At 32.2% G+C, this 27,360-nt stretch overlaps 1 protein-coding gene across 2 annotated transcripts in view; it reads left to right on the forward strand.

The window, feature by feature from the left end:
* Edil3 (EGF like and discoidin domains 3) overlaps positions 1 to 23,688 on the forward strand; it is a 395,904-nt gene extending 372,216 nt beyond the window's left edge. For both annotated transcript variants that reach the window (XM_077109390.1, XM_077109391.1), the window contains 2 exons: positions 649 to 804; positions 23,539 to 23,688. In XM_077109390.1, the coding sequence (XP_076965505.1) occupies positions 649 to 804; positions 23,539 to 23,688 (306 nt within the window). The remainder of the gene's footprint in view (positions 1 to 648; positions 805 to 23,538) is intronic.
* The last annotated feature ends 3,672 nt before the right edge of the window (positions 23,689 to 27,360 follow it).

A 27,360-nucleotide genomic window follows, 5' to 3' on the forward strand; every position in this document is an offset into this window, starting at 1 on the left:
CCACCAGTCAGGAATGCATATTTGTAATCTTACATTTTTGAGGAGTAATTGACTTTATTCTCAAGATTTTCAGGATTGTAGCTCTCTGAATAGGAATCTTCATTGGACAGTCATTATTATTATTCAGTCATATACTCCTGAATTGATTATATTCACTAAAAACGGTTTACCTTTTATTTAAATTTAATTGTGAAATATCTAATTTTTGTTATGAAATGAACGGTTTTGTTCATGTTATATACAGCTACAATTTTACTTTTATTTTATTGAATTACTTAGAAAAGTCAGTAAATTGAAATATATGCATAAGTTCTGGGAGATAATAATCAATCTCAAAGTTACCCTGCCAGTTCCATTCTCAGTTATATGGAAACTGCACAGGTAGATGAATCAGTCTAGTATAAAATGAATCTATGGACCTTTGCTTTATTTTTAAATTGGTTATTCAATAAATCTTGGACCACATTTAGCCAATGACAAAATCAAAATCACAAACCAACAATAGACTCAGTCATCTCTTTCAGAATACAATAGCCAAGCATATTTTTGGTTTTGCATGTATCATTTTTAATTTCTTGTGTTTACAAAGGATTCAAATTTACAAAGGATCCAATTGTTACATTTAATTTGTGTGTTTTTATCTTTTAGGTGGATCTTCTTGTCCCTACCAAAGTGACTGGCATCATCACACAAGGAGCTAAAGATTTTGGTCACGTACAGTTTGTTGGTTCCTACAAACTAGCCTACAGCAATGATGGAGAACACTGGACTGTATACCAGGATGAAAAACAAAGAAAAGATAAGGTAAGGCATCTAAGTAGTTAATAAAGTTCACAACTAGAGGATCAAATTCTATTCAAGTTGACTGAATGAACGTTATATATATAATGAAAATAATAGCTACAAGTCCTAAAAACTCTGTTAAATAAGAAATTTTAAAGAAAAACCTTGTCAAGGAATTTGTAGTAGAGTATGTAATAGGAAAACCTCTAAAAAACCTGCTTTTCTGATAACATTTCCCACATTGTCATTTGTCTGAGTTATAGCTATGTATGGTTCACTTCATGTCTTAGAAACTTAATAGAAACTTGAATAATTTACCATAATGCACATGTAAATGATTACTTCTGGGACACATACTACTATTATTACTTTTATTATCAAAACAAATTGCTGATGCTAGAACAAACATTATTTAAGAAAAAAAATCAAAATTTAATATTTTTAAATATTTAATATTTCCTTTATTATGTTTACAAGTAGGAAATTTAGAAATTAAAAAAAAATATCAGAGCAATTCATCAAAAATTTTCTGTTCAGTCATATTGTTAATATCAATGGATTTGTTTGACTTTTCTTTGAGTTGTATAATATGTTTTTATAATTATCTGTGTCTACACATACAATATGATTCTAAGCGTACAATTTCTAATTGGTTTTTATTAAGCTTTTATCATCTTGAACATCTTTTTATATATCAACAAGTGTCAAGTTCTGTGTGATCCTGAAGAATTATAGTGCCCAGGGGTAATACTAGTGCCTAATTGGGATCAGATATTAAAATTTGGCCTCAACTGAACTAATGACATTGAGTTAATTCATTGCTTAGAGTCTTCAGGCAAAGAACTCTAGCATTCTGAAGACATCAACAGAAAAATTTAAAGGATTTCAGGGAAAATATAGCAACCTCTTTCATACATGTTAAGTATCTGAGTTAATAATGATTTTTTATTTGATATTGGCCTTTTTCTCTTACTGGTATCTTTATCCAGAGAGGTTGAGAATGTTTCTTTCTTCAAGTGTTGAAAGCAGAAAATTTATAAATTCCTCAGAAACACTAGGTCTGTAGTGGTTATTTCCATGAGTCAATAGAATCTGAATCCATTTCACACAAAATTCATTTTAGAAGAGATATTTTTACCTTCAGATCTAGGTAGCCAAGTCTGTTTGCATTTAACTGTCAGAACAACCAGTTAATAGCTCAGGATACACATACCTTTTACATTTTTAACTTTTAGAATAGGGAACATTTACTCTTTCTTTGGAAAACTTAAAATAAGAGCATACTTTATAATCAATAGCACCATAGATTAAATGAAGATTGAGTATTTTGCAAACCTTTCTTCAAATTTATTTTATGAACTATAAACAAATATTTTTCAGTCTTTTTTACAAATAACTATTTCAGTTCCTGTCTTTTCCTTTTATAGTAGGCCCTCTAATGCATACATATGATTTGTTTCATATGGAGTTTTTTAAACTTAATTATATAGCCTTTAAATTAAATGTAAGACACATAGTATTTTCTTCTATTCTACATGTCTAATAAGTACAACTATAATATTAAAATCTGTGAGTTATTTAGAGAAGAAATGTAAAGAAAAATACTTGTCTCCATTTATATTAAACTTTTAACTTATGGATTATATGTGAAAAAAATTTAAATTTCTTCTTCATTGATAGACTAGACATTTACTTATTAATGCATTCTAATTCATCTCAGTCTGAACAAACATAAAATTTTTTTTTCAAGTTTGTCTAGTTGCTCTATAGTATCTTTTTTTCTCCCTTCCTTTTCTCTCTCTCTGTCTCTCTCTGTCTCTCTCTCTCTCTCTCTCTCTCTCTCTCTCTTTCTGTGTGTGTGGGGGGGGGAGAGAGAGAGAGAAAGAGAGAGAGAGAGACAGATACCAGGAATTGAACCCAGGGGTGTTCTACCACTAAGCTATACTTCCAGCCCATTTTATTTTTTATTTTGAGACAGGGTCTTGCTGAGTTGCTGAGGCTGACCCAGATTTTGGGACCTTTGTCCACAGTGTATGTAGCTGGAATTCCAGTAGTGCACCACTGTACCTAGCTTTATAGTGTTTTCCAAGTGTTCAAGATTCTTACAGATTTTTTATCTGTGTGCCATCAGTTACTGAGAGAGGAAGGTGGAAATCTCCAACTACAATTGTGGATTTGTATATTTCTCCTTACTGTCATGTCAATGTTCACTTCATGTTCTTTGAAGCTCTGTTAAAATATGCATAAACAAGATTTTAGTGTCCTTTTGATTAAACAACCACTTTATCATGTAATATATTTTGCTCTAAAATCTACTTTGGTACTTAGAAGTATATTTCATTTTATATATACATTTCATTATTTTTGTATATATATTTTATATATATATTTCATTATTTTTGTATGTTTTATTCCTATTCTTTTAACTTATTTATATTCTATATTTGAAATGCACTTATTCTATATAGCATACTCTGTATTTTCCATTAGATCTCTGCTATTTAACTAGAGCATTAAAATCATTTATATTTGATTTAGAAATTGATATAATTAGGTTTAAAATTATCATATTGCTATTTATTTACTTTCTATTTTTACACCTTCTCTGTTCTCCTTTTTTGGGAGTAGGGCTTCTTTTGGATTAATTGGATTTTAAAATGATTTCATTTATGTCCTTTTAGACCTGGCTATAATATTTTGTTATTTTAGTTATTGCTTTAGAATTTATGGTCTACATTTTAAAATTATGAAGGCTGCCTCCAAATGAATGCTCAGGCCCAGGAACTTACTTCTAAAAGCCAACAAAGTAAATTGTAGTTATAAATTCATGTACTTAGAACCATATTTATTATAATATATGATTTGGATATGATTAAAATAAGTCTATAAAAAATAGGTTTCCATTAAGAAACTTCAAAAATTGTGAGAATAGCAATGTACTACACTATTTACTGAAAACATTATAAGCAGAAATTCTCATGTGAGGTGAAAAAAAATCACTCTTTTATCTATACAGTGTGAGAATTTTTGAAAATAAACCATTTTTATACTAGAAACATATGACCATTTGACTAACACAACCTATTTGCCTGATAGTTTTAAAATTAAAATTAAATCTAGTCAGTTAGCTTATAATATTATAACTAATTAGATACAATGAAAAAAAGACTAATATGAGTTTACTACTATTTGAGGAGACAATGGATACCTATAAACTACACATAAAAATGCAGCAATTAATATTACGATAAAGGAATATTTTATGTAGAAAAAGGAGCTAACAGGCATGGAATACCTCTTTATTCCTTCATGGTAAGAGAAATTAATAACATAAATATGAAAATGTATTTCATAGATCCTTTAAACACTTAGAAAATCAGGCTATATGAATATATGAATATGTACATATGAATATACAATATGTGTTTATATGCATGGCAACCGCTTGGCGAACTTTCTAATTCAGTAGATGAGGCACTGACTTGTCTGATCAAGAAAATCATGGAGAAAGGTTATTGAGATATTCATCAAAAATATTGATGAATATCAAAATAATTATTGTTGCTATTATTACTAGATATTTTACCTGTAATTTCAAAAATTTTCATTTTTTTAGGAGGTCTTAGTGCAATTAGCAATTAACTTTCCTGGGATTAAATAAGTCATTTATTTCCTATTGATTCTTGACATTATTTAGGCCTTATTTTCCATGGTTACTTTCCATAAGGGAAAAAATAAATATTCAATATTTGTAAGTGTAAATTCAAATATATAATAATTTAAATGTTTCAGGATGAATGTATATGTGAAAATGTTTTAAAGATAGATTTTCCAAAAGGAAATATTTGCAAACAAAGGTTTCTATTTCTTTCTTCTTTTATTTAATGCCTTCTGTTTTTTTGGACTGCTTTCACAGATTTTGAGAGCATGGATATGGAAATTGAAAGCAGATTCAGATATAAGATTACTTTATAAAAATAATCTCAAAATAATAACCATTTCTAGGTTTACAATAAGTGGTGTAAAGGAAAATGTAAAAATACATGAATGCCCTTTCTGTTTTTCATTAGTCAGAACTGACTAAGCTTCAGGAATTCAATGCCAAAAAAAATTTCCTATGTACATAGGAATATATGAATATACATGTGAATGTGTATGTGTACCTGTACATACACACATACCTAAACTCGAGTGAGAAAAAAATAGATGCCTTGTTCTCTTCACTAAGACACCAGTTTTTGACTACCCTCCCACAGTGTTCACAAGATTGTAACTTTCTTTAGTATTCTGTTTTATAACAACACTACACATTAAATCTTTTGTAACTGAGCCTGTGATGACACTCTTATTACAGTATATACATTCTTGTATTTCTCTTTCCAGTCTACAATATTTTCTAACACTTAACTAACTTTTATATTTCTTCACAACATGGATTCAGCTGCATTTTTTTTTTTATTTGAAAGTCAAATGTTCCTTTGCTCTTATGAAAGTGACATTTGTTTTACACTCTTGGAGCTATTTTTTACTGCATTTAGCAGGAAAACTGCAAAACTTGACAGACACTTGCAGTATTTAATTTTTTCAGGTTATAAGCCAAAGTAAAACAATAATAAATTACAGGAAGAGTTCATATTTGGGAAAATAGAAATGAAAATGGGTTTTGTCATCCAATATATTAGTCATAACGTCATGTTATTTAAATTAAATCTAAATTCATGCCACAGGAACTTTCTTCTCTGAGGAATTAAGAAGGTGATAATATTTTATTTTCCTCCCTGAAATTAGTATTTTTTAAAGCATAAATTGAAAAAAAATAAAACTTTATTCGGGTTTCTTCATTAAAAAAAATAAAGAACGTTGTTTCTAAAAAGACTAAGTTGGTCCTTAAAGATGAATGGCTCATATTCACCAAGAATTCATGGCAACCCCTTGGTGAACTTTCTAATTCAGCAGGTGAGGCACCAACTTGTCTGATCAAGAAAATCATGGAGAAAGGTTATTGAGAAATATATTTGGGCCCTGCTGTGGATTTTCAAAAGATGGGCTGGGAATCTGAATGTTTGTAAATGTCTCTGCTTGTTTGAATAATAAAGCAATTGTGGGAGGGATGATTCTAATTGATTGCCAAACCAAAATTAAATTTTTGAAATTAAACATAAAATTTATTATAATTCCTTATGCTTTTATTGGCCTTCTAAGTGGTTGATGGGAATCAATATGAACCAGTGTCCTCAAAAATAATTTAAATTTTAATATTTTCCAATATCTTTTGAACATCTACAGAAAACACTAGTTTTTACAAATTTTATAATGAAATAATAGGTAGTTGGGAATACAGAATGGGCTGAGAGCACCTAATAGCTAGTATTTATATTTATTCAATTATGCATTTGGAGACAGTTATTAACCACTTTATGCCAAAAACTGTATGGGAAAAAAATCTGAATATGATATAGTGATACAAAGAACTCCCAGTCTCAGAGAGCTCAGAGCTGGTAGAAAAAAACTTTGACATGATCAGCATACTTTAAACAATCAAAATATATAACCTACCAAGGTGTATAGTTTGATAAAACAAGTCCAGAGGAGAAGTAGCACGTAGATTATTAGTTTCCTAAAAGTTCATGACTCTTCCGTAAGAGAAACAGGAGGTTCTTCTCATCCTCCTTCCCTTTCTCAACATTGGTGTAGAAATATAAGTGGACCATCATCTTCCCTCATCAATATTGCTGCCATTATCAGTATTGAAGGATATATTCAAGTTTAACTGTAATTACAGATGCCAGAGAGCATCCTGTCATTTCTGCAGAAGCTGGAATTTTAAAGGAGCTGAAATTAAATTTAAATGTTTAAAACCTCGAAACTCCAACTCATGGGTAAGGCAGAAATCACATGAGTAGGTGATGGACATGCTCTTCTGAAATCTGATCTGGATGACAATGGTTAGCCTAAAGAACCCTTTGGAAGTAAACAAAATGGAATCCTCAGTGGTAGTCTGGGAGGAGAATGCTAGCAGGGAAAATACCTCAAAGAAGAGAATTAGTATTTTAAGGAGGAGCAGCCACATGTTTCTTAGCAGCAAGATCAAGGACAAGTTTCTTGATATTACATGGAGACCATTAATCTCACCCATTCAGAATCTTGTTTTCAAATAAGGCAAAATGGGAAGAAAAAAATCTGCTTTTTTAAAAGCAATTTCCAAGAACTAAATGACTTGTTACAAAAACACTAAGATTCAAAAATACCCAGTGAATTGTGCCCACATGATTGGGATTCATATACAGTCACTTTATTTCACTTGGATGTTTGGTGAGTGACTTAATTGAAACTAAAGTTAAGGAGACAATGAAATAGTTTCAGCCTTGTGTAAACTGAGGACATTATTGTTATTTAGGTAAACACCATCTGGTATCAGTGTTTGGAACTTTATCTGCTTAATTACGTGTCATAATTCCACATTATGAGACCTGACTAGGAGCTGTACTGGTGTGAAGAGCACACATTGTCTATGTTCACATAAATGTGGGTATTATAGAATTTTCAATTCCAGGATACCTAACAATGTTTCTATTTTTGGCAGAGTTCAAAGTTTAGTGATCAACTAAGCTTTTTAATTTTAAATCATGTCAATAATCCTGCTCAAGAATGGAAAGACAGAGACAATAGCTAATATCATTTCCCCTTGTTTAATGCAATAAATATGACATGGAATTAGGAATTTTTTTAAAGTTCAATGTTGGGGTAAATGTGTTCATCAAAAGCGAATGAAGGGGGCTGGGGATGTGGCTCAAGCTGTAGTGCACTCACCTGGCATGCACGGGGCGCTGGGTTCAATCCTCAGCACCACATAAAAAATAAAATAATGATTTTGTGTCCATTGAAAACTAAAAAATAAATATTAAAAAATTCTCTCTCTCTCTCTCTCTCTCTCTCTCTCTCTCTCTCTCTCAGAAAAAATAAAAATGAAGGGATTATAGTGGTAGCTCAATGGTAAAGGACTTGCCTAGCAGGTGTGAGGCACTGAGTTAGATCCTCAGCACCACATAAAAATGAATAAAATAAAGTGTTTTTTTAAAAAAGTAGATGAAGACTGATAATAAATAGGCAGAGACAAAATATTTAGTGAAGACATGTAAATAAAGACTTTCAGTATTTTCCATAATGATGGGCTATTATAAGAAAATCCAGATAATTTGTAAAAGGGTGAAATTTATTTCTCAAAAATTTTGTGGCTGGGAATTTTGAGATGAGATACTTGAAGGTACCTGGTGTCTGGTAAGGGTAAGCTTTTTTTGTTCACAGATGGTGTCTTCTAAATGTGTCTTCATATGGCAGGAAAGACACACAAAAAAGCTCCCTGGGCGACCTTTAAAAGGGCACTAATTCCATACATGAGAACTCCAACCTAGTGACGGAATCATCTCCCAATGGCACCATCTCCTGGTACCATCACCTTGGGGATTAGGATTTTAACATATAAATTTGAAGGGGATAAAAACATGCAGTCCATTGTGGTATGTGCACTAATAGCTAACTTCAAGGCACTCTTGTAATTCCATATATCAGTTTTAGAATTTGTGCTTTTGCCAAAAATAGAATGCTTGTAAATTTCCCAAAGGCCTATGACCAAGAGGGCCATATGTCAAGAAATATTAAGTCAGAACCAAAGAACTGACCTAACAAAATGACAGTAGTTTTCAGACCAACATCCACCTATAAGCTTGGTAAAGGATAACCTAGTCAAACAAATTTGAATTTGAAAAGCAGCACACTTTCACCAATGATAACATTTGTTTAAATGCACAAAGTCCATGTGGAGGAACAATTTATCAGAATCAATTGTGAAGTGGGAGAAACAAAGTGCAAGACTGGATGCAAGTCTAAAAGTAAATAAGGCTGGATCCAACACTAGGCTGTGTTTCCACATCTGTGTTTTACAAGAGCTCCAAGTGGTCTATTCACCTTACAATGATTATTCTTGAATCTGGATAAAGTCGGGTTTAACAGCAGAAAAGGAAGAGGAGAGCAGGAAATGAGACTTATGGGACAAAACTGAGAAGAAATTACACAATTACAATCATAGAATAGAGCAACTAGTTAGATGCTGAAAATAAATGACAAGCGAGAGTGACATCCTTGCCACTGAAACAATGGAGAAGCCATTTCTTTATAAGGAGTTTATTAATTTATTTTGGTGGAGGGATACCAGGGATTGAACTCAGAGGCACTCACCCACTGAGCCACATTCCCAGCCCTATTTTGTATTTTATTTAGAAACAGGGTCTCACTGAGTTGCTTAGTGCTCTACGTTTTCTGAGGCTGGCTTTGAACTTGTGAACTTCCTGCTTTAGCCCCTGGGATTACAGGCATGCGCCACTGCGCCTGGCTAGGAGTTCATTAATTTTAAGAAGTCATTCCTTTTATTTTGAGAAATCAAATTGTACAGTGACCACTTTATAGTAGAAAAATTACTTATTGCTTTTGTTAGGTTATGTTTGTACTGCTAGTGTGAGCAACATGATTGTTAGCCCTACTGTGAAACTGTGTTGATTAAAAATGCTAACATAAAAATATTAATTAGCCATGGGTCTCCCCTCAAAATGGTCATAGCTATTAAGCTTTAATAAATTATTTAAAATTCACATGTAATCTTTAAAAGGCACTAAAATACCTGAAGAAAAAGAGATTAAGTGAAAGATAATTATCAGCATTTTTATTTAAAAAAAAGGGAGAGTCCTATTTGATATAGATCTTATAGTTATCTTTATTACTGAGAAAACAAATGATTAATCAATCTGAGTTTGGTAAAATCCATGTTTTGCTTACTACAGTTTTGTATTATTCATTAACTAGAATATAGATAAGAACAGAACTCCTTAATTTCAAAATAATTATAAATTAATATTTTGACTGTATACTATAGTCTATTTTGGAGGTAAAAAATGCTCAAGGACATGAGTTCTGCACGGCACACATGCTGGTTTTATTATCTGCCATCACATCATCAGTTACAATATGTTAAACATTTAAAAGTCTTTTAACATGTTCAAAATGACTTAATTAATGTTCCAGCCTTTTCCTAATTTTTCAAAGTCTAAATATAAAAAAGAATAAAAGATACTTGCTATCTGACCATGTTTATAGGAAACTATAAAAATATTCTTAAATCTGCCACACCCTATAAAATGATCCACTTAATAATTTTCACATTCTTCCTTTTTTTTTAGTAATTAAAGAGAAAACATATCAAATAGTGTAGAATACTCTTGGGAAAAACACATCTGTATGTAGCTTTTGGGGGCTCTTTTTCAAAAAGTAACACATTTCTTACCATCATAAACCTTCTGGCATAATTTGAGACACAAAACTGATTAAAAAATAACTTTAATAAAAGATGAATCAAGTGATCACACCTACATGAAAAGGCATCACTTGCAGTTTTTCTGCAGCTATGAACAGAAGATTACACTCAGAAAACTGAACACAAGAGCCAGGTTTCTGTTTTCCAACAATTTAGAAACAATTATTTTTGTATAGATATTTAATAGCTAATAATAATTAAAGGAAGGGATTCCTCAAAAGTGAATGAAAGCAATATTACTTTTACATAATAAAATTATACTAAATTTCTCCTCTAGACAAGTACCCACACAGATGCATACACACCACATCTGTACACTCCAGTGCAGTGCCAAGATCCCACTTCACCATCAGCTACAGCTCTCCCTACTCCCACACCCTAACATTCTTTTCTCCTCAACAACAGTCTTGCTTAGAAGACATATGGCTGAATGCTTAAATCACTTCTTTTCATACATACAGCTCTATATTAAGTCATTTCTGACCAGGATAAGGTGAAACTCTTCAAAGAGACTTGGAGTGAGGAAAGAGTTCTTAATGTTTGGTGAGAATTACCAAAGACATCAATTTCTCTACTGCCACATCATTTATATATCTGCTATGAAGGGATAGAGTCAGGCTGCAAATTGTTCTGATGAAATGGAAAATACCTGGTATGATTTAAGAGGCGACACTAAGAGAGGTGCTTTGAGCTTCAACAGAGAAGCAGGTTGCTCTGTATTTTTAAAGAAGAGAAGAAAGGAATTTTCTACGTTTCTGATGTAAGACTAAAGGAGAAAAAAATAGATGTTCTTACTTTCTGACTACTCCTGGTAATATCTCCTGGAGATATCTTTATAAAGCAGATGATTTTCCAATTCTATTTTTTTTTCCTTTAGGAATGTTTCTTATCAGCAGTCAAAATCTGAGTGCCAGAAGTTAGATAGTTAAATATATAGCCACAGTTTAGAATGGCATATTTTATGTTTCATAAATCTTTATAGGCAATCATCCTATGTGATATATTTCCTAGAATATTCTTGTTACTTAAGGAGACCTTGATCATAAAAGTAGTCAAATATGGTGGTGTGTCCTACCTACTGACTTTTAGACAGAGCTTTCTAAATTTCCAGTGACTGTGGGAGAAGGAAGATACTAGTCAACAAAGTTAGCATCTTTTGCTTTGATTTTTCTCTGGGATTCATTCCCAGGGTCATGACCTAATAACAAAAGGTAAAAGGAAATTACACTCTTTTGATTTTTTTAAAAGAAGATACCAGTTCTATAGTTAATTGAAGCCAAGGTGACCCAAAAACAAACAACTACAACAACAACAAAATAAAATAAACAGTCTACAGAAATGGTGGAGGTCCCTTTTGCCTCTCATTTGACTGAGATGGATTTTAGCAACTTCTAGATCAACTTGTCACTTTCATAGTTGACTAAGGAATTACAAATGTCACTTATCCAACCATGTCAGTAGTGCAAAGTTCAGTATTACAAGGGAGATTCAGACCCCTTAATCTCACACATTTGGGGGTACATTGAGCCTGTCTGAGAGGCCATGAATTGAAAGCTTTTTAAAATACTCTCAAAGGTATGCTATTTCTACCACTTTTCCAACTATCTCAAATTCAAAAAGATCTGAGAAAAATGGATTTTAGAAAGCTATCATGTGGTTCCCTTTCCCAATCAAGAATTAAATATCAGCCAATCAGCCTTCATGTCAAAGACAGGAAAATTAAGGAAAATGTATGGCAATGTGAAAAGCAATGAAAGGCCAGAAATGTAGGTTAAAAAAGAAAGAGAACCATATTTGCATTTTTGCCAATTATAATTGAAATCCTTATTTATGCATTTTGGAAAAAAATCTTTTAGAAAGAGCAACAGAGTGAAAATAATGCTGCAAGAATTCTAAATGAACATTAAATTTGTGGTTTAGTTAAAAATTTATTTCAATACAATTAGAGATTTATAGCTACTAGGAGCGTGAAGCTAAGCCAGATCAGTTCAGTGAAATGTAGAATTGCCTAAAATCAAAGATCTACTTTTTAACATAATTACAATAGACAGCACACTTTAGAGCATAAAAAATATCCTGAGAGCAAAATGGGAATTAAAATAATTTTCTCAGAAATTCTGTATATTTATTTTAGAGATTTAAGGTAATTCATACATTGGTAGAAATCTGTAGAACTTGTCTATGTTTTTCTTTTACTTTCTCCATCAAGCAAAATGTTCTACAATTGGACCTTTGAAGTTAAATCTTTAGATAGGCAGTTTGAAAGCCTCATATAATTTCATTGAGAGAGCCTGAGAGGCAAACAAATCTAGGTTTTTTAAAGGACTTATGGAACAAAACATCATTTCGAAATGAGTACAGGTATGGTATCCAACATAAATTACGATGCTGCAGAATTATTTATATATGTCGTCATGCTCTATAGCATTCAGAAAACCTGACTGCAGTTTCTCAAGGGAATTCAAATTAATAATCACTAGATGTCCAAAGTAATGCTCCTCAAAGAATTTATAAACCATTGCAGAAAATGATATTAAAGAAGTACAGGAGAATAAAGATATTTTGCTGCTAAAATATAAAAGAAAACAAGGGACACTAGTTCTTTGACATATTTATTAGGTTCATATTCATGAGAATAAATATCATCCAGAAATTAAGACTAGAAGCAAAAAGTGGAGAAAACACATAGACCCTAAAAGTAGAGGGTTTAGAAAGCACAAGAGACAAAATAAAGAAATTCCATTAGATTTTTTATGTCAAGATTTGTTCAAAGAATTAAAAAAGAAAGTATGATCAGAATGACTTTTGAAACTTGAGTAGCACTCATGGCCCATGAAGTAGGGGAAGTTTTAGACAATAAATACCCTTTTACACAACTGACATTCCTTTTCTGACTGCTAATGCTACAAATAAAAAAAAAATTCCTCTGAAAAATCTGTAGCCTTCAACAACACTTATTACAAAAGTTTAGGATTCCCCAAGTCAACCCTCACTTCTTTTTCTTCTTCTTCTTTTATTTACTTATGTTTAGTTGTTTTTTTCAGAGCCTCGTGGTTATACATAGTAGTTGGGTTCATCCCAGCAAATTCATAGGTACATAGATCTGCCTTCACTTCTGACATTAGTTGCAGGTTCCTAGGTCTCCAAGACCACCCTCAGATTTGATAATTCACTAGAAGGACTCACAGAATATATTTTAAAATAGTATACTCACAGTTCATGTCTGTGGAAACATACAGATAAAAATCTGTCAATGAAAGAGTCATATGGGGCAGGTTCCAGAAATTTCCCACTCTTGACCTTTCAGTTATCCTCTCCCAGTTGAAACCTGGAGAGTGCTGAATTCTCTGTTATGATGTGACACAACAAGTCAAAAGTATTGTCAACCAGGAAACTCACCCCAGCCTTGGTGTTCAGAGTTTTTATTGAGCCTCAATCATGTTAACATGGTTGACCTTCTGCATGGCTGAACTTAGTTTTCCAGATACTCTTGTGTTCAAGTTTTCCCAATGCAATCAACTGAAATTGCAGTGCTACTATAGACTGTCTGATATGGTCCAAGAGCTTAGAGATTACTTCATGGGAGCTGAAGTCTCTTGTGCTTTCTAAACCCTCTACTTTTAGGGTCTATGTGTTTTCTCCACTTTTTGCTTTTAGTCTTAATTTCTGGATGATATTTATTCTCATGAATATGAACCTAATAAATATGTCAAAGAACTAGTGTCCCTTGTTTTCTTTTATATTTTAGCAGCAAAATATCTTTATTCTCCTGTACTTCTTTAATATCATCCAAGAGCTTAGAGATTACTTCATGGGAGCTGAAGGCAAAAAGCCAGACCTCTCTTTGGGTTAGATTAATCTTTCATTGTACACTCATATTACACGGTTGTATGAACTGAATACTGATCACCAGAGTGTCATGTACACAAACACTAGGCTTATACTAGCTTTCACACATCCTAAACTCAAGGAAAGAGATGCCTGCCAGAGAAAATTTTCATTGGTTAGCAATTTGATTGAAGATAGCATACAGAGTCAAACTTCAGCCAAATATGTATCTTGCTATATTTTCCTTGCAAAGAAAACAAAATGTTCAAATCCTTTGAAAAACAGAAAAAAAGCTGGTTGTCTAATTTGTTATAACTAGTAGGTGATACAAAAACAAGGTGTTTTCCATATGATCTCATACCTAAAGACTACATACATGATATTTTCACAACTTGGGACATGTGCCCCCATCACTGTCTGTGGCTCACCATAAAGTCTTATATGTCTTTATATGCAAGTACTTCGTGTTCACTTTAATTGAATTTCTTCCCCTTTAATTTATACACAGAAATGCTCACCCGCTAAAAGGTTTGGTTGGCTGTTAACTTCGCCTGCAATTTTGGAGAGCAGTAATTTTATCCAGGATTCTTAAGGGCAAAAGATATTATGGCAGCTCTGTGATCCTGTGTCCATAAGGATTTTTGCTGCAGCACTCTAGGAATAACCTATGGAGAAGGCTGATCCCTCAGCTCATTCTTTTGCAATCTGATGATATATGTAGACTCTTGTTAACACAATCTACAACTCCAACCAAAGCCTTTTTTTTGAGTGCATGGGAACCATTTAGAATGTGATTCTCAATATGCCCCATTTTCCAAAGGAACATTTTCAGTATATTGGAATTTACCTGGAAAATAGTTTCTTATTTCCTTATTACATCTGAAAGGCTGTGTTCATATTTAGACTAATTTAGTTACAGAGTTTCATTGGTTTAGTGGAATTGATTGCACAGGAAACTATCAAGAATGATATACTATCCCTTCAATCATGAAATGGTTTCAGGATGCTGGCAAATTTTCTTATAAAATTGAATTTACTGAATATCAGTTGGAGCCTATGCTAGCTAAAAGAATCAAACTTTGGTTTTAAACTTTTTAGATCAAATCACTAACAGAAGTTTCATACATGCACAAGTTTAAAAAATTTAAATATTATATAGGCTCATACTATTTTTAAAAAGTTTCTACACATTTAAACACAATATTTTACTTTTAAAGAAAACTTTTGATTTTTGAAATGCCCTACAGCCAAGTAGAGCACAAATTAATTGTAGATTAGTTTAAAACATTATTGACAATAAAATCATAGAATTATGTACAGAGTATGTCTTCTAAACACATTCCAAATAAAATACATTATATTTAATTTCATTTGTATATACTAGTACTGTGAAAACTTTTATGAGTTTAAAACGTAGAACTAATTCTTTAACTCATATTGTAACTAAACTTTTCAGTCTGAAAAATTTAAGTAATATTGATATTAAGTATTAAAAGAGTTTTATGATGCTAGACTTTGAACCAATGAGCATCTTACCTTTAAATCACCCATGAAAGTCAGATTTTATACTCATTATACATAAATTATCACTTTATGAAAAAGGTACTTAAATTATAATACCCACTAAGTTTCAACTATTTTTAAATAAGTTATAATTTTTACTAAAAATCACTATTTTGAAAATGTCATGAATTCAATAAAATAAAATTAGAATAAATATAAATTTATGCACCTATGTTATAACCATTTCACAAGTAAAAAAATTTTAAAAAAATCTTGGCTTAAGATAAAATTTTTGAAAAAGAATCCAGAGGTTATCTAACCATAAATCAATCAGCTATGACCCCAAACTTAAACAGGTTTAAAATTTAGATTGGCATTAATCAAAATACTGCATCCACAGTAAAGGCATCCTCTGTCTTTTGAGCTGTTCATACTATGTAGTAAATTAATACTATCATACTGTGTGTTCAGACTGTCACACTTTGAGTCATAGTTAAAACATAGGGTATCCAATGGAATGCAATCAAGATGAAGTCAAGTCTCAAATTCATATAACACAAAGATTTTTTTTTAGCTGTGAATATCTATCCTGAAGCATTAGATTTGAATTTTTAAAGAGTTGTATTGTTATTGTTTAAAGATGTCAAAAAATTTTTTTTTGTTTTGATGGGCTAAACATCTCTGCTCATTGATAATAAAATACTAGTAGTGTTTATAGGTTGACATTATAGACAGGCATAATTCTAATAAGTATATAGGCTTTCTAATTATCTAAATATGCACCTGCACTATTTGTTTGAGACTTTCTGTGGATAGGTCAAAAGTTCCATGTCAGAAATATTAGAGAGGGAACTTAGTGCTGGCAGATCTGAGTTCTCTTCCTTGTCTCAAATCTCTTTATTGTATGGGTAGAATTAGATTACAGCAAGACTCCTCAAGGATCACAGCTAGTAAAGACTGTTTTATCTAACTTCATTATTAAAAGTCTTCCAGATGAAAGGATAAATAAATGAAATTATGTATGCCAAATAAAGAATTGTTCACTTTCAGCCACATCTATTTCTCTCTCTCTCTCTCTCTCTCTCTCTCCCTCCCTCTCTCTCTCTCTCTCTCTCTCTCTCTCTCTCACACACACACACACACACACACACACACACAAACGCACAAGGCTGCCTTAGGAAAGTGGATTTTTTATCTGTCCTTTATTTCTTAAGAAGAACATCACTTTGCTGTACAGGTGTAGTCAATGTGCTTGACACCATTAACAAGGCAAATTTAAACAATTAAGAAAAACTTGAGAAAGTTTTATTCACCACTTCTATTAGCATAACGTATGGAATGCCAGGTGTAAGATTCTACACATATGAAAAGAGAAATAAGGGCCAGAGCTTCTAGGAAACTGAGGCTGTGCAAAGCCCTCCTCACTTGGATCCCATTCTTGCAAATAAGTCAGAAAGCTTTCAGACATGTCATTCAGAGCAACAGGTATGATTTTATTAGAAGGGATAAGAAAAGGGAAAGGGGATGCTCTTAAGTGTGAGTGGGTGACAGGAAAAGGATAGCATGCCTCTCTTGACTTCTGGTTTTATGAGGGATTCTATAGAAGTTTCTAGAGAATCCCACTCCTATCCACCTCTTGACTTTTGACTACAGTGGGATGACCTCAGACTTTCAAGTCCCCGTTGCCATGACCACTCTAGATCACTTTGGCCCCTGATGCTGTTTCAAATAGGAATCTGTTCTTACAGATTTTATGGTTATGGGAATTATCCTTATCTCCTGGAGTTCTGGGATCTGGTCTGTGGAAGAGTTACAAAAGCCTCCCCTTCAGGGTAACTTGCATTTCTCTTAATGGAATTTTTTTAAAGCTACATTTCTTCTGCAGATAACAGATAGTTTGCTGAGGAAATGGGACATATCCTGTCCACTTAAGCCAGGTAGAGCTGCAGGTAGATTGCTGCTTAGAAAAGTAAGCACATAGGAGTCAGCACAGTGGGCCTACTTTCTAGAATTATTTCCTTAACTTCATGTTCCCACCACTCTCATTTGCCTGTCTCCTATCATAGTGATTGATGCCAATACCATGCTGTTTTAGTTACTATTGCTCTGTAGTATAGTTTGAGGTCTGGTATGGTGATGCCACCTGCTTCACTCTTCTTGCTAAGGATTGCTTTAGCTATTCTGGGTCTCCTGTTTTTCCAAATGGATTTCATGACTGCTTTATCTATTTCTGTGAAGAATGTCACTGGGATTTGATGGGAATCACATTAAATTTGTATAGTGCTTTTGGTAGTATGATCATTTTGACAATATTAATTGTGCCTATCCAAGAACAAGGGAGATCTTTCCATCTTCTAAGGCCTTCTTTAATTTCTTTCTTTAGTATTCTGTAGTTTCAGTGTAGAGGTCTTTCACTCTTTTGTTAGGTTGATTCCCAAGTGTGTGTGTGTGTGTGTGTGTGTGTGTGTGTGTGTGTGTATGTATATTTTGAGGCTATAGTAAATGGGGTAGTTTTCCTCATTCCCCTTTCAGAGGATTTGTCACTGACATACCGAAATGCTTTTTATTTATGAGTGTTGACTTTGTATCCTGCTATTTTGTTGAATTTATTTACTAGTTCAAGAAGTTTTCTGGTGGAATTTTTTGGGTCTTTTGGTTATAGAATTATATCATCGGCAAATAGTGCTATTTTGAGTTTTTCTTTTCCTATCCATATCCCTTTAATTTCTTTTATCTAGTTGCTCTGGCTAGTGTTTCAAGAACTATGTTAAACAGAAGTGGTGAAAGAGGGTATCCCTCACTTGTTCCAGTTTTTAGAGAGAATGCCTTCAATTTTTCTCCATTTAGAATGATGTTGGCCTGGGGCTTAGCATAGAAAGCCTTTACAATGCTGAGATTGTACCTGTTATCCCTAGTTTTTCTGGTGTTTTAAACATGAAGGGGTGCTATATTTGTCGAATGCTTTTTCTGTGTTATTGAGATAATCATATGATTCTTGTCTTTACATCTATTGATGTGATGAATGACTTATTGATTTCTGTATGTTGAACCAACCTTGCATCCCTGGAATGAACCCCACTTGATCATGGTGCACTATCTTTTTGATGTGTTTTTGTATTTGAATTGTCAGAATTTTATTGAGAATTTTTGTATCTATCTTCATTAGAGATATTGGTCTGAAGATTTCTTTCCTTTATGTGTCTTTGCCTGGTTTTGGAATCAGGGTGATACTGGCCTCATAGAATAAGTTTGGAAATGCTCCCTCTTTTTCTATTTCACAAAATAATTTGTAGAGTATAGGTATTAGTTCTTCTTTATAGGTCTAATAGAACTCAGCTGTGTATCCATCTGGTCCTGGGCTTTTCTTAGTTGGTTGGCTTCCAATGGTGTCTTCTATATCTTTGCTTGAAATTGATCTGTTTAAATTGTGTAAATCATCCTGATTCAACTTGGGCAACTCATATGACTCTAGAAATTTTACAATGCTTTCAATAATCTCTATTTTATTAGAGTACAAGTTTTCAAAATAATTTCTAATTATTTTCTGTATTTCTGTAGTGTCTGTTATGATATTTCCTTTTTAATCATGTATGTTATGATTTGAGTTTTCTCTCTCCTTCTCTTTCTTAGCATGACTAAGAGTTTGTCAATTTTATTTATTTTTTTCAAAGAACCAACTTTTTGTCAATTTTTTCAGTTGTTTCTTTTGTTTCAATATCATTGATTTCAGCTCTGATTTTAATTATTTCCTGTCTTCTACTGCTTTGGTGTTGATTTGTTTTTCTTTTTATAGGGCTTTGAGATGTAGTATTAGGTCATTTATTTTTTGACTTTTTCTTTTTTTATGGAATGAACTCCATGCAATGTCTTGCCTCTTTGTACTGCCTTCATAGTATCCCAGAAATTTTGAAATGTTGTATCAGTGTTCTCATTCACCTTTAAGAATTTTTAAATCTCCTCCTTGATGTCTTTTGCAACCCATTGTTCATTGGGTAGCATATTATTTAGTCTCTGGGTGTTGGAGTAGTTTTTATTTTTTATTTTATCATTGATTTCTAATTTCATTCCATTATGATGAGACCTCAGTAATATGCTGAATCTTCAACCTTGAAGAATTCAAGAAATTAAAACCAGTCACTATTTGGATGATGTGTACATAAATTCTAAATGGTTAATATAATGAAAATCTATTTAAAAATTTTAATGAGTTTAGAACAAATAAAAAGAAGTACATCTTTATTAACCAGATGATTTTCTAAAGAAATATCTACAAAAAAAAATCCCCAAATTATTTCTCTATATTTATAAAGTCCTAGTCCATGAATGTTAGAAGATCTGAGATATGCCCCACCATTCTAACCATGTCATGAAGGACAGTCTTGTTTTCCTTCATGAGCCTGGGCAGCCTCCTGTTAATGATAGCTACACTGGTCTGAACAGACATTGGTCCCTAAAAATGAATGACAAGTCTCATCCTAAAAATATATAAAAATGTCACTCGAAGCAACATTTAGTTGTTACATTTTATCTGCTATTCTGTCTGTGTTGAGAATTGAATCCCCACTAAAACCTGATTTGAATATCAACTAGCATTACTGGAGAGTCAACAATAGAAAACAAAATACAAAATCAGATCTGAGTTGAGGGTACTGTGTTTTCACTCTCTCTTCTTCTGTTAGGTTGTAATTATGAAAGTCTCTCCAAAGTACCTTGAATGCCTTTTTCTTGAGGCCCCATATGTTAGAAATGCCTGAAAGACTCCATAGACATTATCATGTTTGAATATATCAGCAAACTTGTCATCAGCTAATTAGACTCCTCGTCTAACTGAAACTTGATCATATATTTTCTAAATGTAAATCAAACTGTGTCTCTCACTTAAAATGTTTTCCCTTCCATATAATGATTTAATTCTCCATTAACCTTTTCAGATTTCAATTTCTGTTGGAGTGCCTATATCTTTAAAGTGGGCATCTGAAACCCACATCTTTAGAAATATTAGATATTTTATGAAGGCAACCCCAAATACTTTGTGTTTGCATTCCTTTGCCAGGTAAACATAGAAATGGTGTCCTTATGCAGGGTCTTCCTAGGGCTGGAGACAAGAAAACAGCTCATGTGCCACATGTTTACACAGCAACCGCAAGATGTCCTCTTAGCAACTGTGTGTTTTGTGCTCTGCGCTGTCATTACTGAGAAACCTCTCAAAACAAAACTGTGTTTTTGGTACTTTCAGACCACGGGTAGGGCAATTTCAATATAAATTTGGCTATTTTTCACAGTACACTTTCATTTTAAAATCATCCTGTTTTCTGAAACTTCACTTGTTTCTTTAAATGAGCATCAAAATAGCTATGATTTTTTCTAAATATTTCAAAAACTCTGAATTTTCAAAGATGTATTCAACTTCAGAACCAGCAGATTTTCTTTATATTATAAAGAAATAAATACATTATGAAGAAATAAGTATAATCAATCATTTAATGATTTGTGTCTTGATAGTTCCTCATTAAAACCTGCGCTAAGAGAGTCTTAAAATTGTTTCTTCCTGTTTTTTTTCTTCCAAGAGGTGTTATAACACTATATTTTGAACTGTTATAGATCTTGCAATGAAAGTTAATGAATTTAAAATCTATTATTTCAAAGATATATATTAAGTTCTCTAGCAGGGAACAAAATTGGATTTTAGATTCCATATTAAATTTTAACATTACAGTGAAGCATTTGAATCCAATATCGTGCTCAGAGAGAATGTCAGGAAACCAGAACATGTACCCTCTTTTTGCTATTGAAATGACAAGCTCTTTCCAGATTTTGGTGCATGTTTACAGGGTATTTCCTATATGTAGGAGCTTTTGCTAACAGAGACACTGTTAACTCAGTAACACATGGCAATACTGAGTAAGTTCTTCCTTGGTTAATATAGGCCAGAGCATTGATGGAGATAAAGTTCCCATTAAATTAGTATAAATTTTTGTTGTCAGGATGATGGATTCAGGACTAAGCAGAGTTCAGTATTCTATTCTTCAGCAAATGTTTATTCAAAAATCAGCTTTGAGATGTATTTTGTGTCAAGTTGAAAAATTATTCCCCCACCAGATGGGGACAGCAGTTTCCATTTGCTTTCAAGGGCAAATAATCTTTCCATGAAAATAGCAGGATGACTACCTACTCTAAACTGTTGCTTCAGTTAATCAGTGCCACACTGTCTAATGCTTTAAAGAAAGGTATCTTTATTTTTCTCTTTCTAGGGGAATCTTTTGTGACCATATAAGACCAAACCAACTTATTCTAGAGAGTTATATTTAAAGCATTCCCTGTAATTTAAAAAGGTTCAAAGATGTGAGTTAGGTATTCTCTTATAGGATGAAGTTTCTTTTTGGGGGTGGGGGAGGTATTTTTAGTTCTTCCTTTGACCATATAGTCATGCTTTGATCTTAAATAAGAAAAAAAATTATCTTTCAATCACAAGATGCTTTTCCTTTTAATAAATAAGTTTATTATTATACATAATTAACTGGCTAGTCAAAAGGAAAACTTATTAGTATGAAGGAAACACCTTGAAAAGATTTTCACTATCCTAGTTGAGCTAAGTGAAAACAATAAAATGTTAGCAGTCACTTTAATAAGAAATACTCAAAATCTGTAGGAGAAGTGATAAAATCTTCAGATAAATAAGTAACTCGGTTTCTGCCTGAGTAATTTATAATTTACTGTCATTCTTATCAAGGTCCCAGTGTTACATTTTTTTTTTTTAAATTGGCACTTGTCAAAGTTACTTCAAAGATCTCTATGGACCAGGCATGGTGACTGGCATTTATCTAATCCCAATGGCTAGGGAGGCTGAGGCAGGAGGATCACAAGTTCAAAGCCCGCCTCACTCACTAACTTACTGATGCCCTAAGAATTTAGGGAGACTCTGTCTCAAAATTTAAAAAATTAAAAGGGCTGGCAATGTGGCTTAGTGGTTAGGCACCCCTGGCTTCAATCCCTGGTACAAAAGAAAAATAACAAAAGCAACTCTGTGGGAAAAAATCTATAAAACCTTTTTTTAAAAAAAGAAGAAGAATGAAAGCAGCCTTGTAATGAAGAATTTCAAAATATTTTAAGTCACGTGATTATAACATTTTATCTTATGGATCCAAGTTTTAGTAGATGAAAAGAAAATCTAGTTCAGAACAAGCGTTGATAGGTTTGTCTTTCTGGGAGATGAATTAATTTTGTTTTCTATAAGAAAGTGAACAAACGACACTATGATAATATAGGTTAATATAGGCCAGAGCATTGATGGAGATAAAGTGACTGCTAACATTTTATTGTTTTCACTTAGCTCAACTAGGATAGTGAAGATCTTTTCAAGGTGTTTCCTTCATACTAATAAGTTTTCCTTTTGACTAGCCAGTTAATTACGTGTAATAATAATTAATTAATTTTGTTTTCTATAAGAAGTGAACAAACGACACTATGATAAGGATTGTTGATTCTCACCAAATCTCCATGTACTCCAATTCCCAACCTCCATAATTAAAGGCCTTATAATTAGTTAAGGTCAAGTATAATCAGAATAATGTAAGTTGCTTCCAAACTTTCTTCTTTAAAACATTCTGTACAGTCTACCAATTCTTTCCCCTTGCATTTTGTGAATGTGAAGCACACATGTTCCAAATGATGGCTGTCATCTGAAAGCATGTTAGATCTCTGAATTATTCCTTAAAAGACAGTAAATTGGACAAGCTGCCTGACCAACATCAGTCTTTGTAAAAAAAAAAAAAAAAAAAAATCTGTTGCATTCTTTAAAAATGGAGAAAGGCAGATAAAAATTATATCTTCCAGCTTTAGAATCAACTCTTACCTTTTCTAACTCTTTAAACATTAATTGAAAATTCAATTTAAAATGATCTCTTAAAAGAGGCTGCAATATCTTTTGAAGCAAACAAAATAATTCATAGTTATCAAATCTTGCATTTGGGAAATACATTCCAAATAAGTAAATTAAAATTATTCTGTAGAAAAAGAAGACCAGATGATTGAAAATCTTTTTTTTTTTTCTTTTTTATTAGGTCTTCCAGGGCAATTTTGACAATGACACCCACAGAAAAAATGTCATCGACCCTCCCATCTATGCACGACACATAAGAATCCTTCCTTGGTCTTGGTATGGAAGGATCACACTGCGGTCAGAGCTGCTGGGTTGCACAGAGGAGGAGTGAAGAGGCTGCACATCCCACAACACCCTTCTTTATTTCGCTGAAAGTATCTCCATGGAATAAACTGTGCTAAATCTGTAGGAAATTGAATGGGGTTTGTTTTCATGAAAAAGTGCTCAAATTATGGTAGGCCACTAACTGTCTTTCTAAGGAGGTCTAAGCCTGCCTTTTTGATTATTTGATTTTTTTTTTTTTTTTTTTTTTTTTTTTATTGTTCGCCTCTCTTAAGTAACCATCACATTAACTGTAAATTACTTTTCTCATTGTTTTTCTGAATTTTTTGCACTGGTTGAACTACATTAGGGAAAGAAAGTAGCCTTCTTTTTATAGCAAAAGTTAAAAAAAAGAACCTCATAGTTATCTGATAAAAGTTGATAGAGCTTTTAAAATCAATACTCAACTAATTCTTATAAAAGAAAAACTATGATGTTAGCAATAAGGTTTTTTTTTTCTGTAATGACTGCATCATCCTGTTTCCCTGTGCCTACCTAACACTGTCAGTGTTTATAACAGAATTAGAAGAAGAATCTGTAATATGCAGTACGAATTAATATTATGATTCTCATTTTACTTTCATTATTTCTAATTAGTGATTATGTAACTTTTTTCCTTTTTCTTTGCATGTGTATTCTTTACTTTTTATATTGCCTGGATAAGTCAATCCTTTTTTCCTAACTGAATTTTTCCCCAATTATTTACCTGAAGAATATTCATATTTACTCATATATAAGGAACCTAATTAAAGATCAGTAGATTGAACTATACTTAATACTGGTAAATTGAATATGAAATTTTATTTTTGAAGGAAGGTATAAAGAGGTAATTTCCAAATACTTCCTTTGTGAAAACCATGATGCCATTTGCTAAAAGAAACAACAAAAATCATTATGTACCTTTAAATTTAAATCTTCATTTTGATGGTATTTATAGTCTCATCTTTGAATTTCAAGACTAGAAATACTAGTCTCTCAATTTTTTTTTTTTTTGTCTATTTAAAACAATTAGCAAGCAGATATTAACAAAGTGCTGCATAGCTTGGCCAAGCATACTCATGGTTTCTTTGTTCATCTCCACATTTCCTGTGAAACTAAATTTTATTGATATTTGAAAATGATGGTGGTTTCCCAGGAAAGCACATTGTGTAGGTATTTGTAAGGAGCAAAGTATTTACTAATGACAAAGTCGTAAACCATTTCCAAGATGAAAATTGATTTCTATTTATTTTGCTTCAAAGGTCCTGAAAAAATAAGCAATTATCATAACAATTTGTTACTGATAATGGAGGTTTCCGTGACATGTCTGTAAAATTAAAGCTTTCATTGCCTCCATAAAAGTCCTCAACATCTAATTTATAAGCTTCACAAGTATTTATTTTATAAGGCTTAGAAACAGAATTATTGGAATTTTAAATTAAGGGTTCTGGAAAAGGAAGGATGGTATGTGTACGAAATGTTAAGGTCCCACACAACACTGCTAAGTTTTATTTCCTTTAATCTTTTTGCTGCATAAAAAAGCCACTAGACTGTTACTGTCCTGTCTGTCCATGTGTTAACAGCATTTCTTACTGATGTATATATGGAGTGGTCTTCAATCATAGTGAAGAATTCAAAGAGAAAGTCAATCATATTGACATTTTTAGTAAAAGCAAGTTAATTGGTCCAAGGGGACTGGCTGGCCACATATTGGTTCTATGCCCCATGCTTTCTACTTTAGGGCTTTATTGTGAAATTATTGATTTTTAAGCCTCAGAAATGGTAATTAGTTTTCAACATCTTTCAAAAACAAAATTATTCTATTATTGATATTCTCTTTTTAGATAATATTAAATGAAAAATATCTTTAAGTGGGCTAAATTTTAAAGTCATATTATATAGCATGTCCACTGGGGATTCTATTTGTCCCTTGATGCCCAAAGCTGATGACAGTAAAGGGATTCTCACATGTGAAAATGTTGATACTTATTCTGAAGTAGCCTTTGTGTCACTTGTATCAGTGACATCAAAGTAAAGCAAATTTATTTTATTTTAATTCTAAAACAAGTAGAATCTCATAAGCAGAAAACAAAAGGAATCACCTACTCTTCACTATATTAAGTAACTGCAATATGCTAATTTTAAAATTTATAAAACTCATGACTTAAACATCCCCATTGAATCTACATCTTATTTAAATAATTTATTGTATTCACTAACTACAATTTTACGGTTGACTTTCTCTTTTGGAACAACTTCATAGTGGTTGGTGTGAATTTTGAAGATTTAGGGTACTAATGATTGTATCTTTGCTAGTTAACAAATTATGAAATATAATACTGAATGCTGGCTGTGATGTGTCAGGAAGAACAAAAATAACCAAGACACAAGTAACCTTTACAAACTTTCAAGCTGTGTAATATTCCAATGTTGTTTTTTTTTTCTTTGTATATATACTTAAATCATGTAGGATGTTGTAAAATCAGTATGACCTTGTCTAGTCTTCAAACTTAAAATAAACTTTTGAAAATCTGGGATACTTTCCAAGGAGTTATAATTAAACACATTTGTAAGAATACACAAATTGTCTATGAGTGCCCACTACTCTTGACCACATGCTTGGTTTCTTTTTTATCTGTACAGAACAATTAAACTGATACAGAAAAAACAAATAGAAATTATAATACCCTTGCAGAATATATTGATATGAGCTAAATTGGTCTTTCAAAGATTGCTAAAATGTATGCATCCTCACATTCCTTTAATTTGTAGAAATGTTACTAAATATTAATAATCCCAAGTCAACTTTTTTCCTCATGTATATTTAAAATGTTGTGTTGCAAGAGTGATGTGCCTGTGGTTAATCAGATGTTGCTATTGTTTCTATTATTCTTTCAGTTCATTATACTCTGGAATATAATGAGGTGAGCCAGTCAGTAGCAAGCAATCATATGACACTAATAATATATTTTCCATGTAACTTCAGCAATTGCTTAACTGAAGTCATAACATTTGGCTTCTTCATAAATCCTCCTTCTGACTCTCTGGAAGTCACTCGGGAAATATTAAGTAGATGCACTTCCCACGTTTTTATATTTTCTTAGGACTGAAAAAAGTTATGATAATTCTAAGATAATGAATACTGACTACTTATTTGAACTTTAATGAGTCTTTGATAGCTCTCAGTATTCACTTATTATATGTGTTTTTTCATATATGTTTCTGTTTAATTGAATTTTAATGTAAAAGGTTCAGTGGGGCTCCATTGTTTGACTAACACACATGCACACACACACACACACACACACACACACTGTGTGTGTGTTACCTTAAATAAAAGTAATTATACACAAATATTTTCAAGAAGGCCAAAAATGAATTGTGACATCTGTATAGGACAAAAATTCATTTTGACAGCAGAATAATTATCCAAAAAATATTTTCAGCTATGAAGCTTTTTAAAGTTACTGGTTCAATATGCAGAAATAATAGAAGCATTTATAATTTCAAAGAGAAAAGCCTGGCCAGGTTAAAACTTGTTTTTAAAATGAATTAAGAATAACTTCATAAACAAAAATACATTTTCTCTATATAAACTAAAATGTGTACCACATCAACTTTGAATACAAATCCCTAAAGTAAGAATTTTAGTAAGAAAATATTAAATGTTTACTCTAAAAAAAGAAGTGGTTTCTATCTCTTT

The sequence above is a fragment of the Callospermophilus lateralis genome, chromosome 5 (genome assembly GCF_048772815.1).
Source record: "Callospermophilus lateralis isolate mCalLat2 chromosome 5, mCalLat2.hap1, whole genome shotgun sequence".
NCBI lineage: Eukaryota > Metazoa > Chordata > Mammalia > Rodentia > Sciuridae > Callospermophilus > Callospermophilus lateralis.